The sequence below is a fragment of the Dipodomys merriami genome, unplaced genomic scaffold (genome assembly GCF_024711535.1).
Source record: "Dipodomys merriami isolate MVZ:Mamm:240054 unplaced genomic scaffold, mDipMer1.0.p SCAF_1707, whole genome shotgun sequence".
Lineage (NCBI taxonomy): Eukaryota > Metazoa > Chordata > Mammalia > Rodentia > Heteromyidae > Dipodomys > Dipodomys merriami.
This window is the reverse complement of record NW_027203057.1, coordinates 72,910-87,541: the sequence shown is the minus strand read 5'-3', so window position 1 is coordinate 87,541 and position 14,632 is coordinate 72,910. Positions and strand designations below refer to the sequence as shown.

Below are 14,632 nucleotides of genomic sequence, written 5' to 3'. Positions count from 1 at the left end.
TTGGATGGATATATTTTAACGTGGGATAGGAAGGTGGCTCAGTGGTAGAGTGCTTGCCTTGCATGCATGAGGCCCTGGGTTCGATTCCTCAGCAGCACATAAACAAAAAGAAAAAAAGCCAGAAGTGGCACTGTGGCTCAAGTGATAGAGCGCTAGCCTAGAGCTGAAGAGCTGAGGGACAGTTCCCAGGCCCAGACTTCAGGCACCAAGACTGGACCCCCCACCAAAAAAAAAGATATTTTAACCTGTGACCTAAAAGTTCTTTTTCTTTTACAAACAACCTTTGTCTTTGATTATCTGTTTGTAACTACATGTAATGAAAATAAAGCTCTCCTGTGGAAAATAGACCGAAGTTGTTCACAGGAATGAAAAAGAAGGTAATGGTGGAAATGAGTACAATAGAGCACAGGTCCTCAGAGCAGTTTATTATGAACACTTTGTGAGAATGACAATGTTCTGGGAACTATAGATTAAGTCACTGAACAAAGATATATATGCATATATATTTGTATATGTATATTTATTTATATATGCATATATGTGTGTATATGCCCTTATATTGTACACATATATGTTACTATACACACAAATTCACATATACATATACACATGAATACATGCACACATGGAGAAAGACACATAATTACAGCCAACGCAAGTTTCATTAGTTGCTGAAAATGCCTTAGATGGAATGCTTGGAACAAAATATGTTCAAGATGTATTTGTCTCTAAGAGTTCTTTTACCACTCCTCTTATCTCTTAAAACTGGTAGGTTTTGACAGATTGGAATTGCAAAATGCAGTATACGTGATAGCAAGTTACTCGGAAATGTCAGTATGTAAAGATCATGTGGTATCTCCCTGATGCCCACGGAATGCTTGCTCTTATACACACTCTCAACAACCAAAGTAGCAGGAGAATATCATGGTAAAGAATAAAATTATAAGCCTTTAAATGGCATCCTTCTTTGAATTCTTTTCCAACAGCCAGCATCAATTCCTAAGCAGATTAGTGAGTCCGCATAAAACTGGACCTCAGGTCAACAGGTAACCAACTCATGTGAAAATTCCTATGAGAGAAATGCTGACTGAGGTCTTGCTGATTTTCTGGCTAAGAAAATAAGAAACGAAGAGATTATTTTTAACATATTAAAGTTTGAGAATTGCCACGCCGACCCCAGTAGAGTCTGCTTAGCATGGGAAACCATCTATCAGACCATGATAGGGGCCTCGAGACCCATCTCTGAGTTTTGGGACTTCACCGAAGTCTACCTCAGAGAATGGGGCTTTACAGAAACCTATCTCCAAGTTTTGGGACTTCACTGAAGTCTACCTCGGAGAATAGGGCTTCTAAGAGGCCTACTCCTGGGAAAAGGCTGGCAAAAACCCCTGGAAAAGATGTGTTTCTGTCTTTCTTCTCCTCATAAAGAGTGCCTATTAATCTTTTACTGTTTCTACTGTTCATTGTACTTACTCATTGTCAACATTCCCTTATTCAAAGCTCTTTCTTAAGAGTGTTGACGACTCCAATATCTGATGAGTGTCTTAAAAATATGACTAACTCACCAGAGTTAAGTGCTACCCTGAAACCCTTCTTATGGAGGCTAGTAGACAAGTTATAAGTAAATATAAAAGTATTGGGGGTTTCACAAAGTCACTCCAGAAGGAATTGTAAGATTTACAAAAAGTTGTAGGCGCGGCTAGAACAGAAAGAATGTATGGCAATTGCTGAGATAACTACTTAGGAGAAAGAACTTCCTCATTTACTAAGAGACTTGCTAAATCTAAGTCTCCTTGGTGCTTACTATTAAAGAAGGAACAGGAAAGATCTTAATGGGACAGTTAAGGCCTCTATAGAAAAAAGTAGTGGTTAATTGGTGACAATCATCGAAACCAATTGTATTTCTTAAAAATAGAGGTAAAGCCGGAAACAAGTGCCTATCAGGCGACCAGTTGGTGACCACCCAAGGATGAAGCCCTGCAGCAAGGTTGTGTAACCTTTTGCCCTTTCAGGCGACCAGCTGGTGACCGCCCAAGAATGAAGCCCTGCAGCAAGATTATGTAACCTTTTGCCCTTTCTTATGGAGACTTTTTGTTATAAAAGTTTGTTATCCACTGCATTAAATCGCACTCAGCACTCAGCACTCAGCATCCACTCCTAATGTGTGTGAGTTGTCTGTTTGCCATCTCCCCGTCCTATTCCAGGTTCCTCCCCTAGGTATCCTCCGTTGTCCCGACAGAACCCGGTCCGCGGCAGGTGGCGCCCAACGTGGGGCTCGAAGCGGGGCTCGAAGCGAGGCTCAGAGCGGGGCACGAAGCAGTTTCTTCAGTCAAGGAACCTTGGGAGGTAAGCATCTCTCTCTCTCTCTTTCTCTTTTCCTTTCACCTGGAATAGTAGTCAGAAGCTCGTTGGGGTGCTGCAGGCCCCTCAGTTGTGACTGAGAAAGATAACGAGTAAATCATGGGGAGTTCATCTTCTAAGAATAAGAATAGGTTTGTCTCTATACTAAAACAGAAGCTGAAAGCACGAGGCATTAAGATCTCCACAGCAACAGTGAAAAAATTTTATAATTTTGTGTTACAAACTAATCCTTGGTTCCCGGAGGAAGGAAGCCTTTCTCTACAAGATTGGCAAAAAGTAGGACAAGGGATAAAGGAGTTCTACCAAGCTCAGGGCTCAGCAGCAGTCCCTATGACAGTCTATTCATTATGGACTCAGATAAGAGATCTTATGGAGGAGAAGACTGAGCAAAAATGCTTAGCCGAGGAGGCAGGTCCCGCAGTCAAAGAAACCTCTGAGTTAAAGAGCTGCGATCGGTGTCAAAACTATGGCACAACAATGGAAGCTACAAACTTAGGTAATAAGGAAAAACCATGTATAGATTTAGATAAAGACGGGGACAATAATACTGAAGAAGTGAAAACGCCCGCACTTCCGCTCACAGGTTTCCGAGCAGCTATGTTAGAGGCAAAAAAGCTCGGCGATACTACGTTCACTTTCCCTATTGTTGACCTGGACCAGAGCCCACCTCAGTGGGAGCCATTATCCTTAAAATTACTAAAAGAATTACAAACAGCAGTAAAAACTATGGGTCCTTCTGCCCCTTTTACTTTAACAATCCTTGACTCCATAGCAAACGATTGGCTAACTCCTTATGATTGGTATCAAACTGCAAAGTCGGTGCTAACACCGGGGCAATACATATTATGGAGAACAGAATATGAGGACCTTGTTAAAGGAGAAGTGCAGCGGCGATTATTCACAAATTCAGGCCCTAAGCCTACAGTCTCCATGTTAACTGGTCAGGAGGATTATGCAGACATTAGAAAACAACTTAAACTCTCAAAGGAGATTTTAGAAACCATCACTAAGCTTGTTATTAAGGCCTGGAGAAAGTTACCATCAGGGGAAGGAAAGACCACTGTTCTATCAGGAATTAAGCAACGGCCTGAGGAGCCATATGAGGAATTCATAGCTAGGTTGGAGGAAGCTATTACAAGAATGTTCCCTCCTTCTGAGGGAGCTCAAATCATTCTCAAACAATTGGCATGGGAGAATGCTAACACTGTGTGTCAGGAATTAATCAGGCCAGTGAGGAAAACAGGAGGCCTACAAGACTATGTTAAGGCTTGCATAGATGCTTCTCCTGCTATGATTCAGGGACTTGCGTATGCTGCTGCCATAAAAGAAACGCCTTTTCAAACATATGTGAAAAAGGTAACCAGAGGCTCAGGATATAATCCTGAACAAAGAGTATGTCATAATTGTGGCAAACCAGGCCACGTTCAAAAGGAGTGTAGAGCTCAAAAGCAACAGAAGGGATTAGGAAAAGCACCAGACCTATGTGCTCGGTGTCAAAAAGGGTACCATTGGAAAAGTAAATGTAGATCTAAGTTCCATAAAGACGGAACTCCTCTTCAAGAGGAAACAAAAAACGGACGGAGGGGCAACCTCTCAGCCCCTCCCCAAGAGAGGAACTAAAGCAAACTATTCATGACTTGCCCAGAGCCACTCCAGGGAGTGCTGGATTGGACTTGGCTGCTACTCAAGATCATATCATATCCCGAGATAATGGGGTTGTATTGTTAGAGACAAACGTAAAAGGGGAACTCCCTTCGGGAGTAATGGGCCTAATAATGGGCCGGAGTTCAAACTATAAAAAGAATTTTGAGGTTTTACCAGGAGTAATAGACTCAGACAGTCCTACCACTATAAAAGTCATGATAAGGTCTTTAAAAGAGACTATTCAAATTCATAAAGGGCAGAGGATAGCCCAGATACTTTTACTTTCATATTTAAAGTTGCCTAATCCCACCTTGACTCAGAACAGAGAAGGAGGGTTTGGCACCACAGATACTGTAGCCTGGGTTCAGGAAATTACAGATGAAAGGCCTTTCAAGGACATTAAGGTCAATGGAAAACAAATAACAGGGCTCCTAGACACAGGGGCTGACAGATCCTGTATAGCTGGAAAGGATTGGCCTACAGCTTGGCCAGTGCAAGAGACTTCTTCCTCCCTAATAGGATTAGGGATGGCTTCTAATGTAGCTCAGTCAGCTCAGAAACTCAAATGGGTATGTGAAGGGCAGCAAGGCCACTTCAAACCTTATGTTATCCCAAGCTTGCCTTTTTCTTTATGGGGTAGGGACATCATGCAGGACATGAATGTTCAAATAGGGCAAATAGACTCCTCATCGAAGGAGCAAAATTTTTCATAGGGGCCACTGAGGAACAGCTTTATGCTGACAAAATAATATGGAAAAATGATGACCCTGTATGGATTAATCAGTGGCCCCTAACCCAAGAAAAGATTCAAGCCATACAGGAATTAGTTTTAGAACAATTAAGTCAAGGAAGGATAGAAGAGACTACTAGTCCGTGGAATACTCCAATTTTTGTAATAAAAAAGAAGTCAGGAAAGTGGAGATTATTACAAGATCTAAGGGCAATTAATGAGACCATGCATGACATGGGAGCCCTTCAACCAGGCCTGCCTTCTCCTGTTGCAGTCCCACAGGGTAGATATATAATAATAATAGACTTACAGGATTGCTTTTTTACAATAAAATTACAGCCAGAAGATTCCAAGAGATTTGCTTTCAGTGTCCCTTCAGCTAATTTTAAACAACCTTATAATAGGTACCAATGGAAAGTGCTACCTCAGGGCATGAAAAACAGCCCTACCTTATGTCAACAATATGTAAAGAGGGCTATAGAAAAGGTTAGAGAAAAATATCCAGAGGCATATATTATTCATTATATGGATGATATACTTATGGCCGATGAAACTAGAGAAAAGACAGAGAATGTATTACAGGATATGATAGAACAATTAACAAAATTTGGGTTAATAATAGCTCCTGATAAAGTTCAGCATGAACGGCCTTTAAATTATCTAGGAAAAGTGATTGGACATGATTATGTTGTGTCCCAAAAAACGCAAATTAGAATAGATAAACTAAAAACATTAAATGATTTTCAAAAATTATTAGGAAATATTAATTGGATTCGGCCTAGTTTAAAAATAACTACAGGACAATTAGATCCTTTGATGAAAATGTTGAATGGAGATCCTCACCCTAAATCTGCCAGGGAAATAACTCCTGCAGCCCTAGCCTGTATAAAATTGATAGAAGAAGCATTAAATACAGCTAAAATACAGCAAATTAATATTACACAAACATGGTCCTTTATAATTCTGGCTACAAGCTTTACTCCCACAGGATGTTTTTGGCAGGATGGAATATTGGAATGGATCCATTATTCCCATAACCCTGGAAAAATAGTTGCTTCATATCCCTTCTTATGTGCTAATTTGATTTTAAAAGCTAGATTAAGAGCTAGAGAATTATTTGGCCAAGAGATACCTAACATTATTGTTCCCTATAATAAGAAACAATTAGATCATTTGATACAATTTGATGATGATTGGAAAATTGCTGTGTTGACTTATACAGGTAAAATAAGCTTTCATATGCCCCAACATCCTTTGTTACAATTTTATACTGAAACTCCTGTGATATTTCCAAAGGTTGTGGTTACAGAGCCTTTGGGCGGGGCATTAACTATTTTTACAGATGGATCTTCTAGTGGAAAGTCTGTGGTTTATTGCAGTACAAGACTACCATTAATGTCTTATGACCCAACTGTATCTGCACAACAGGCAGAACTTATTGCAGTTCTGCTAGCCTTTCAAAATTATTCAGAGGAGTTTAACCTTTACACAGATTCCCGCTATGTAGTTTCCTTGTTCCCTGCCATTGAAACAGCCTTAGTTACTGGTCAATCTAAAGTTAAAGAATACTTAGTACAATTACAACAGCTATTACAACAAAGAACGGCAAAGGTGTTTGTGGGTCACATCAGGGGGCATAGCAATCTCCCTGGACCTCTGTCTCAAGGTAACAAGTTTGCAGACTTATTAACTAAGGAAGGTCATGTAATGTCAGCTTTAGAAGAAGCTCAGGAAAGTCATAAACTACATCATCAAAATGCTAATGCCTTAAGAAAGATGTTTCAAGTATCTCGAGAACAGGCAAGACAAATTGTCAGGGAATGTGAGGCATGCCCGGAAGTTTTTCATCCACAAAAAATGGGAGTTAATCCCAGAGGCTTAAAGCCAAACATGTTGTGGCAAATGGATGTTACCCATGTAACAGAGTTTGGGAAACTTGCCTTTGTCCATGTTAGTATAGATACTTATTCTCATGCCATGGTTGCGACAGCCCATTCTGGAGAAGCTGTGAAAGATGTTATTCAACATTTGCTTAAAGCCTTTGTGGACCTAGGAATTCCTAAGGAAATAAAAACAGACAATGGACCAGCATACACCTCCAAAGCTTTTGCTACATTCTGTGCACAATGGAAAATCGTGCACAAAACAGGGATTCCATATAATCCACAAGGCCAAGCAATCATAGAACGAGCTCATCAGACTTTAAAAAATCAATTGACAAGAATTAGACGGGGAGGAGGGAAGCAATACTCCCCCCATTACACTCTTAACCATGCTTTACTGGTCCTTAATCATTTCAATGCTGATGAGCAAGGAATAACTCCGATGATGAGACATTGGGGCATGGAAAAAACTACAGCTCTTCCTTCAGTAAAATGGAAGGATCTGCTCACTGGAACCTGGCGTGGGCCAGACCTCCTGTTAACATCTGGGAGAGGCTATGCTTGTGTTTTCCCACAGGATGCAGAATCCCCCATTTGGGTCCCAGACAGACTCATCCGGCCCTTCTCGGGCCCAAAAAAGAGTCAGGAGGAAAGTGAAAATACATCGGGAGAGAAAACTGGTGCAGAAGATGAAGACTTTCTCTCTATCACCACCGCAGGCTGATTCTACAAACATCGTTGCACCACCTACGTGGGAACAGATCCAGAAGTTGTGCGAAGAAGCTCGACACACTGTTGAGGCCACCGGAAATCAACCCAGTCCGGAAAACATGTTTTTAGCCATGCTTGCTCTTGTTTCTTTACAGGTGAAGTACACTTTTTGTACAATGTATTGGGCATATGTTCCTGACCCACCTTTGCTTCATCCCGTGGGCTGGACTCACCCATCTAACATAAAAGTGCTAATGAATGATACCTCTATACTAGGGGGCATTCCAGTGGGGTCGGAGGAGCCTATGACCTCCACGTATCTAGATTATGAGGGAAGATCTGATGTCACCCCTATATGCTTGGCTTTAAAAGGCCGTGCTCCTTTTGCATGCTTACCTGTTAACTACAGGACCCTTTATACTGATGCACCTGATAAGACTAATACTGCTTCTAGCAGTAAGAGGGTGATGTGGGAATTGAGTTTTCAAACACTTGGGTATGCTAATTACAATGAGACCTTTGATAACAATGTTAGCATGCCTTTTCCAAATTGTTTAACAACTTACCAGGATAAAGATCAATTTTGGGACAGCAGAACAGAAAAAGAACTTCCAACATGGTTGGATTGTGGATTTCCCCATTCTGCCTCTGTACATTGGCCTAAGGGTACTACAGATTTGGTATTTGATTTTTCCATTGCCAACCCAACTTATGACTATAAAAAATATTTGAAAGAAAATGAGAATGTGAAATTTACAGGCTATCGAGCTCCGGCTGACTCGGAACCGGTAAGGCGTTGGTTCACACCTGGATTTGTCACCCCCATGTGGGTTGCTAAATCTAGTCATTATGGAACCATCGTTACCCATAGAAATTTGTTTAGATTTGCTGCAGCTGCAAATATGGTATTGCTAAAAAAGCCCAAAACTAACCTACCAGAGTCAATTGCATTGAGAGCTTGTTTGTCTTATCCGTATGCAGCTTTAATTGGAAGTGAAAAGAAGATTAACATTACACATATAGGAAATTCCTTTTTAATTCAATGTTACTCTTGTCGACTGACCAACTGTGTTGATGCTTCCTTAGATAAAGAATTTTCAGTAGTAATTATTGTAAAAAGACCTGAATATGTAATGCTTCCTGTGAATTTACATGATGATCCTTGGTTTGATAATTCTGCTTTGCAAACACTTCGTGTTCTGTATGAATTAATACGACCAAAAAGATTTGTTGCGGCATTGATTTTTGGAATTGCTTCCCTTATAGCATTGGTAACTTCTCTTGCTGTATCCACCACTGCGCTAGTACAACAAGTGCACTCGGCACATTTTGTTAATGAGTTAAATAAGAATGTTTCTCTAGCCTTAACAGAGCAGCAGATCATTGATCAAAAATTAGACAGCAAACTAGAGGTTTTGGAGGAAGTAGTCTTAAAGTTAGGGACTGAAGTTAATAATCTTAAAACCCGGCTGGCCACTAAATGTCATCAATCATTTAAGTACATTTGTGTTACCCCATTGCCTTATAATGACAGCTTAGATTGGGAAGCTACCAAAGTGCATTTACAAGGAATCTGGAAGGACAATAGTTTAACTCATGATATAGGACAGCTACAAAAAGACATCTCAGCCCTTAGTCAAGCTCATTTGGAAACTGCAGGGATAAATTCGTTAGCAGAAGACTTACAGAAAGGATTAAAAAGTCTTAATCCTTTAGATTGGTGGCACTATTTGGTTACATTTGGAGTCATAACACTAATTGTTATATGTGTTCTTGTTGTCTTTCCAGTCCTCTTCAAACTAGTCTTCCGCTCCATCTCCTCTATACGAGCTGAAATCTGGCACATCTAAAAAAAAAAAAAAAAAAAAAAAAAAAAAGGGGCAAATGCCACGCCGACCCCAGTAGAGTCTGCTTAGCATGGGAAACCATCTATCAGACCATGATAGGGGCCTCGAGACCCATCTCTGAGTTTTGGGACTTCACCGAAGTCTACCTCAGAGAATGGGGCTTTACAGAAACCTATCTCCAAGTTTTGGGACTTCACTGAAGTCTACCTCGGAGAATAGGGCTTCTAAGAGGCCTACTCCTGGGAAAAGGCTGGCAAAAACCCCTGGAAAAGATGTGTTTCTGTCTTTCTTCTCCTCATAAAGAGTGCCTATTAATCTTTTACTGTTTCTACTGTTCATTGTACTTACTCATTGTCAACATTCCCTTATTCAAAGCTCTTTCTTAAGAGTGTTGACGACTCCAATATCTGATGAGTGTCTTAAAAATATGACTAACTCACCAGAGTTAAGTGCTACCCTGAAACCCTTCTTATGGAGGCTAGTAGACAAGTTATAAGTAAATATAAAAGTATTGGGGGTTTCACAAAGTCACTCCAGAAGGAATTGTAAGATTTACAAAAAGTTGTAGGCGCGGCTAGAACAGAAAGAATGTATGGCAATTGCTGAGATAACTACTTAGGAGAAAGAACTTCCTCATTTACTAAGAGACTTGCTAAATCTAAGTCTCCTTGGTGCTTACTATTAAAGAAGGAACAGGAAAGATCTTAATGGGACAGTTAAGGCCTCTATAGAAAAAAGTAGTGGTTAATTGGTGACAATCATCGAAACCAATTGTATTTCTTAAAAATAGAGGTAAAGCCGGAAACAAGTGCCTATCAGGCGACCAGTTGGTGACCACCCAAGGATGAAGCCCTGCAGCAAGGTTGTGTAACCTTTTGCCCTTTCAGGCGACCAGCTGGTGACCGCCCAAGAATGAAGCCCTGCAGCAAGATTATGTAACCTTTTGCCCTTTCTTATGGAGACTTTTTGTTATAAAAGTTTGTTATCCACTGCATTAAATCGCACTCAGCACTCAGCACTCAGCATCCACTCCTAATGTGTGTGAGTTGTCTGTTTGCCATCTCCCCGTCCTATTCCAGGTTCCTCCCCTAGGTATCCTCCGTTGTCCCGACAGAACCCGGTCCGCGGCAGAGAATAATTTGTAACCTGTCAATAAATGTGTAGAACACAACTAAACCAACTGACAAAAAAGGTGTACATTTCATTTATATGCTCTTGGACATGGTGACTGATTTTACTTGTGTCTACACAAGTAGAATCAGCATAAATCAAGCCAGCATTTCTTCATTTAATATACAAAGATAGGATTCAGATTGACCCATTGTAATAATGAGATAATAATAATGTAATAATAAGACACTTTATCAGAGAATGGATGGAGGGATGAGTTGACGAGGTGTGAAGAGAAGGGATGGTAGGGGAAAACAAAGGATGGGGTAAAAATGCTCAATAAGAAATGGACTCATGCCAGGTGCCGGTGGCTCATGCCTGTAATCCTAACAACTCAGGAGGCTGAGGTCTGAGGATCATGGTTCAAAGGCGGCCAGGGAAGGAAAGTCTGTAAAACTCTTATCTCCAATAAACCACCAGAGAACCAGAATTGGCACTGTAGCTCAAGTGGTAAAGCGATAGCTTTGAGCTGAAGAGTTGAGGGACAGTGCTCAGGCATAGAGTTCAAGCCCATGACCAATAGTCAAGAAAAAAATTGTACTCATTACCTTACTTATGTAACTGTAACCCCTCTGTACAGTATCTTTACAATATAAATATCTATCTATCTATCTATCTATCTATCTATCTATCTAACTATTTATCTATCTATCTATCTATCTATCTATCTATCTATCTATCTATCTATCTATCTATCTATCTATCTATATCTGTCTCTCTCTCTATATATATATATAAAAGATACAAGGAAAATTTTTGTACTAATAGGAAGTTGTATTTGTCACTCAATATCAGTAAGGTATTGGTTTTAGGACCACCGGCATATTAAAACATCGGATACTCAAATAATCTACATGAACACAGTTATTATTTACATTAGAATCTGCCCACAACCTAGTGCAGTGTAATTGCTATGAAAATTTGTACTTCATTCTATGTTTGTAATAAAAAATAAAAGTATATGCACTGTCAACAGATACAAATTTTTTCAGATAATTTTTGTCTGCATTTTGTGGATGGAATTGGAAGCACAAATTTCATCACCAAGACTGGTCTGCAAAATGTAACAAAAAGCTGACACAGCATCATTGAATAGTACTGAAGTCCAAGGAGAAGTACTTGAATTGAGACATTATCAGAAAGTGTAAACATGCAAGTACTTTTTAGAAATAGTGCTGCTAGATTTCTCATGGATAGCTTTCATAACACTTTGTGAAACACAAGCCACAACCTCACTGAAGTATAAAAGGTTTTCCCTCACCTTTCTGTCATGTCTATATACACAATGGAATTCTATGCCTCCATCAGAAAGAATGACATTTCCCCATTTGATAGGAAATGGAAAGGCTTGGAAAAAATTATATTAAGTGAAGTAAGCCAAGCCCAAATACACAAAGGTCCCATGGTTTCCCTTGTTTGCAATATCTAGTATATGTATGAGTCAAGCAGGAAAAGTCAGATAATGTGATGTTAGGAAAAAGAATACTTAGATAAGTATTTAACTGTTTTTCTTTCATTTATAAGATTATTTCTTTGTAGCTTTGTATGTCCATCCCCCACAGTATAACCCCTACTTTCACTATATTTGATGTCAGTATAATTTGTGGAGGAGATGGGGAAAATCAAGTCGTGGACAGGGATCCAGGAAGATGGCAAAGGAGAAGTGGAGGCATAACAGGGACGAAAGAACCAGACTCGGAGGGCAAGCGGATTCTACTCAACACCAGCAAGAACCAACAAGGAGCAGACATTTTCATCCTGCAGTTCGCAGACCAGAGACGACCCAGGAACCAAGACTCAGCATGAGTAGAAGCCGCACTTCCTCACTCCTTCTCAGGGAGCAGAGGAGGGAAGGCCACCCCTCCCCCCCAGTACCTGAGATCTCCATCTTGCATACCAACAAAGCTCCGCGGAGTTGCGAGCTCCAACTCAGGCCTTAGAATAAAACTACGGTCATTTAACAGGTCACAATAACTTAACAACGTCGTAACCTGCCAGACTCAGCTCTACTCAGGTAAAAGTCACCCAGTTAGGGCACCAGCCCTAGGAATGGCTTTCTTCATCGGGTAATCAGAGCCAGAGGCTGCCCCTCCCTTTAGCAGCCTGGACAATCAACTAAAATTCACTAAACAGAATCCCTGAGAGTGGCTCCAGGCTGTGCTCTGTGAGTTTCTCACAAACTATGCCCAGGGAAGACTACTGTTTGCTGAAAGGTCTCAACTCTACACAGAACATAACCTCATCACAGCATCTCCAAACTTGAGGAAAAAGCCATCTCCCTCTTTTGTGATACTCAAAGCACACCCCCCTCCCATTGAACTAACTTGTGAGGAGGATTGAAAAATCCTGGGTAAAGCAGAGCATTTTTCTGCCTGTCTAAACAAACTGACTTTAGAAACCAACCAAGCCACAGGACCACAAACAGACCAGAGACTCCAACCAGAGGCTGATTACAGGCACAAGGGAGATATAGGATTTTTCCAAACCCTCCCCCAAAAAAATCAAAGAACTTTTTTTTCCTCTTCTTTTTTTTTATATAACTTTTACAATTTTTTTTTATTTTCTAAAACTTTTTTTTAATTTTAAATTTTGACCTTTTTTGAAAAAAATTGTTTTCTAGTAACTTTTTTCCACCTTATAATCTTTATTTTAGGGATACATGTGTGTGTGCGTTTTTCTTTGTCTTTTTTTTCTTCTTTTAAAAAAATTTTTCTTTTTTTTTTGCTTAGCTGGACTGAACTTCTGATCTTTTTTTTTCTTTCTTCCTTATCCTTCTCACCTTTTCCTCTCTTTTGTTCCTCTTTATGGGACTTAATTGTTGTTCTGCACATCCTCAGATAAACCCATATTTGACTATTAGACCCTATCCCCCATTGTGTACACACTTAATCCACAAATTTATTACTCAATTCAAAACTTCTGAGACTTAAATTCCTTAATAGCAGTAATACCTCTTTATACCTATATAATATTTTAAGTATTTTTATTTTAAATTTTTCACATCTCTTATATATCCCTCCCCTTCTCTCAACATATTCACGTTCTTTGAATAGATTGTTCTTGAATCTGCATATTATTAACTTTTATTTTTCTATTTTTTCTGGTCTTTTTTTTCCCTTTCCATTTCTTCTTGTTTTCTCTCTCTCTGCTTTCATCCTATCTAACCTATTTCCTGCTTTGAGACTAGGACTTAGTTAATTCTCCCTGTACCTTCCCATATCACTCTATTCCTATTTTTTACCCACATCTCCCCCTAACCTAATAATTTCTGGTTTACCAAATTATTCTTTGCGGTTCGTAGCCCATTAATATATAGTTGTTTGATGTTGAATAGAAGTATCTGTTGAACCAGATTGTATCTGCAGACTATTGATTGTGCAAATTCAGACTTTGGTTGATGCTTGCCTTAAGTTAGTGTTCTAGCACAAAACTGGTGTTACTTTCATCCCAAATGGGCAGAGTAAGCTGGAAAACCACAAGAAAAATGGTAAGTCAGCGTAACTCCACTCCCACTCATGATAATCAGGGGACAGAACAGATAATGAATAATCCAGAGGAGAGTTCCCAAATAGCTCTACAAAAACTGATGGCAAACATGATTAATGAAAAGATTGAAAATATACAATGAACTCTGTATAAGCGTGATAGGGATAGAGAGGAGACAATCCAAAGCTTTATACAGGAATATCATGATCGTGAGGAAGCTACTCAAAAACTGATACAGGATTTGTGGGTACAGCTTGAACATCCTCAAAGAGAAAGGCAGGAATGGCCTGAAGAGCATGAGAACACTCAAAGAGAACTACAAGAATAGCATGAACGGGAGGAAGCTAACCAAAGAGTAATACAAGAATTGAGAGAGCAAGATGAGAATACACAAAGATCATTAAGGGGATTCATGGAATCCATTAATAAAGAGCTGAAGGAAGTCAGGGAAACCACAAAGGGAATCCTGAATGTAAACCAACAGAAGGAATGGGAGCCCAAGAAAACCATAACCAATCAACTAAGTGATTTGAGAATAAACACTGAACACCAAATTAAGGAAGTAAAGAAGTCCATACAAGATCTAAAACAAAACTTCAACAAAGAATTTGAAGTCATCAAAGCTGACCAATTAGAAGGAAAAGAACTAAAAAAACAAAGTAGAAAGTCTTGACAGCAGGTTAGACCATGCAGAAGATCGAATCTCGGGGATTAAAGATAGCCTAGATATTATAGAGAAAGAACATACAACCATCCAAGACAAGTCAAAGAAATATGATAGATCTATCCAACACTTGGAA

The 14,632-nt window shown here is 39.7% G+C and overlaps 1 protein-coding gene across 1 annotated transcript; it reads left to right on the top strand.

Annotated features, from left to right (window-relative positions):
* Positions 1–7,505: 7,505 nt before the first annotated feature.
* LOC138829397 (endogenous retrovirus group K member 13-1 Env polyprotein-like) lies at positions 7,506–9,179 on the top strand. The gene has a single exon (XM_070025713.1). The coding sequence runs from the start codon at positions 7,506–7,508 to the stop codon at positions 9,177–9,179; it is 1,674 nt and encodes a 557-aa protein (XP_069881814.1).
* The last annotated feature ends 5,453 nt before the right edge of the window (positions 9,180–14,632 follow it).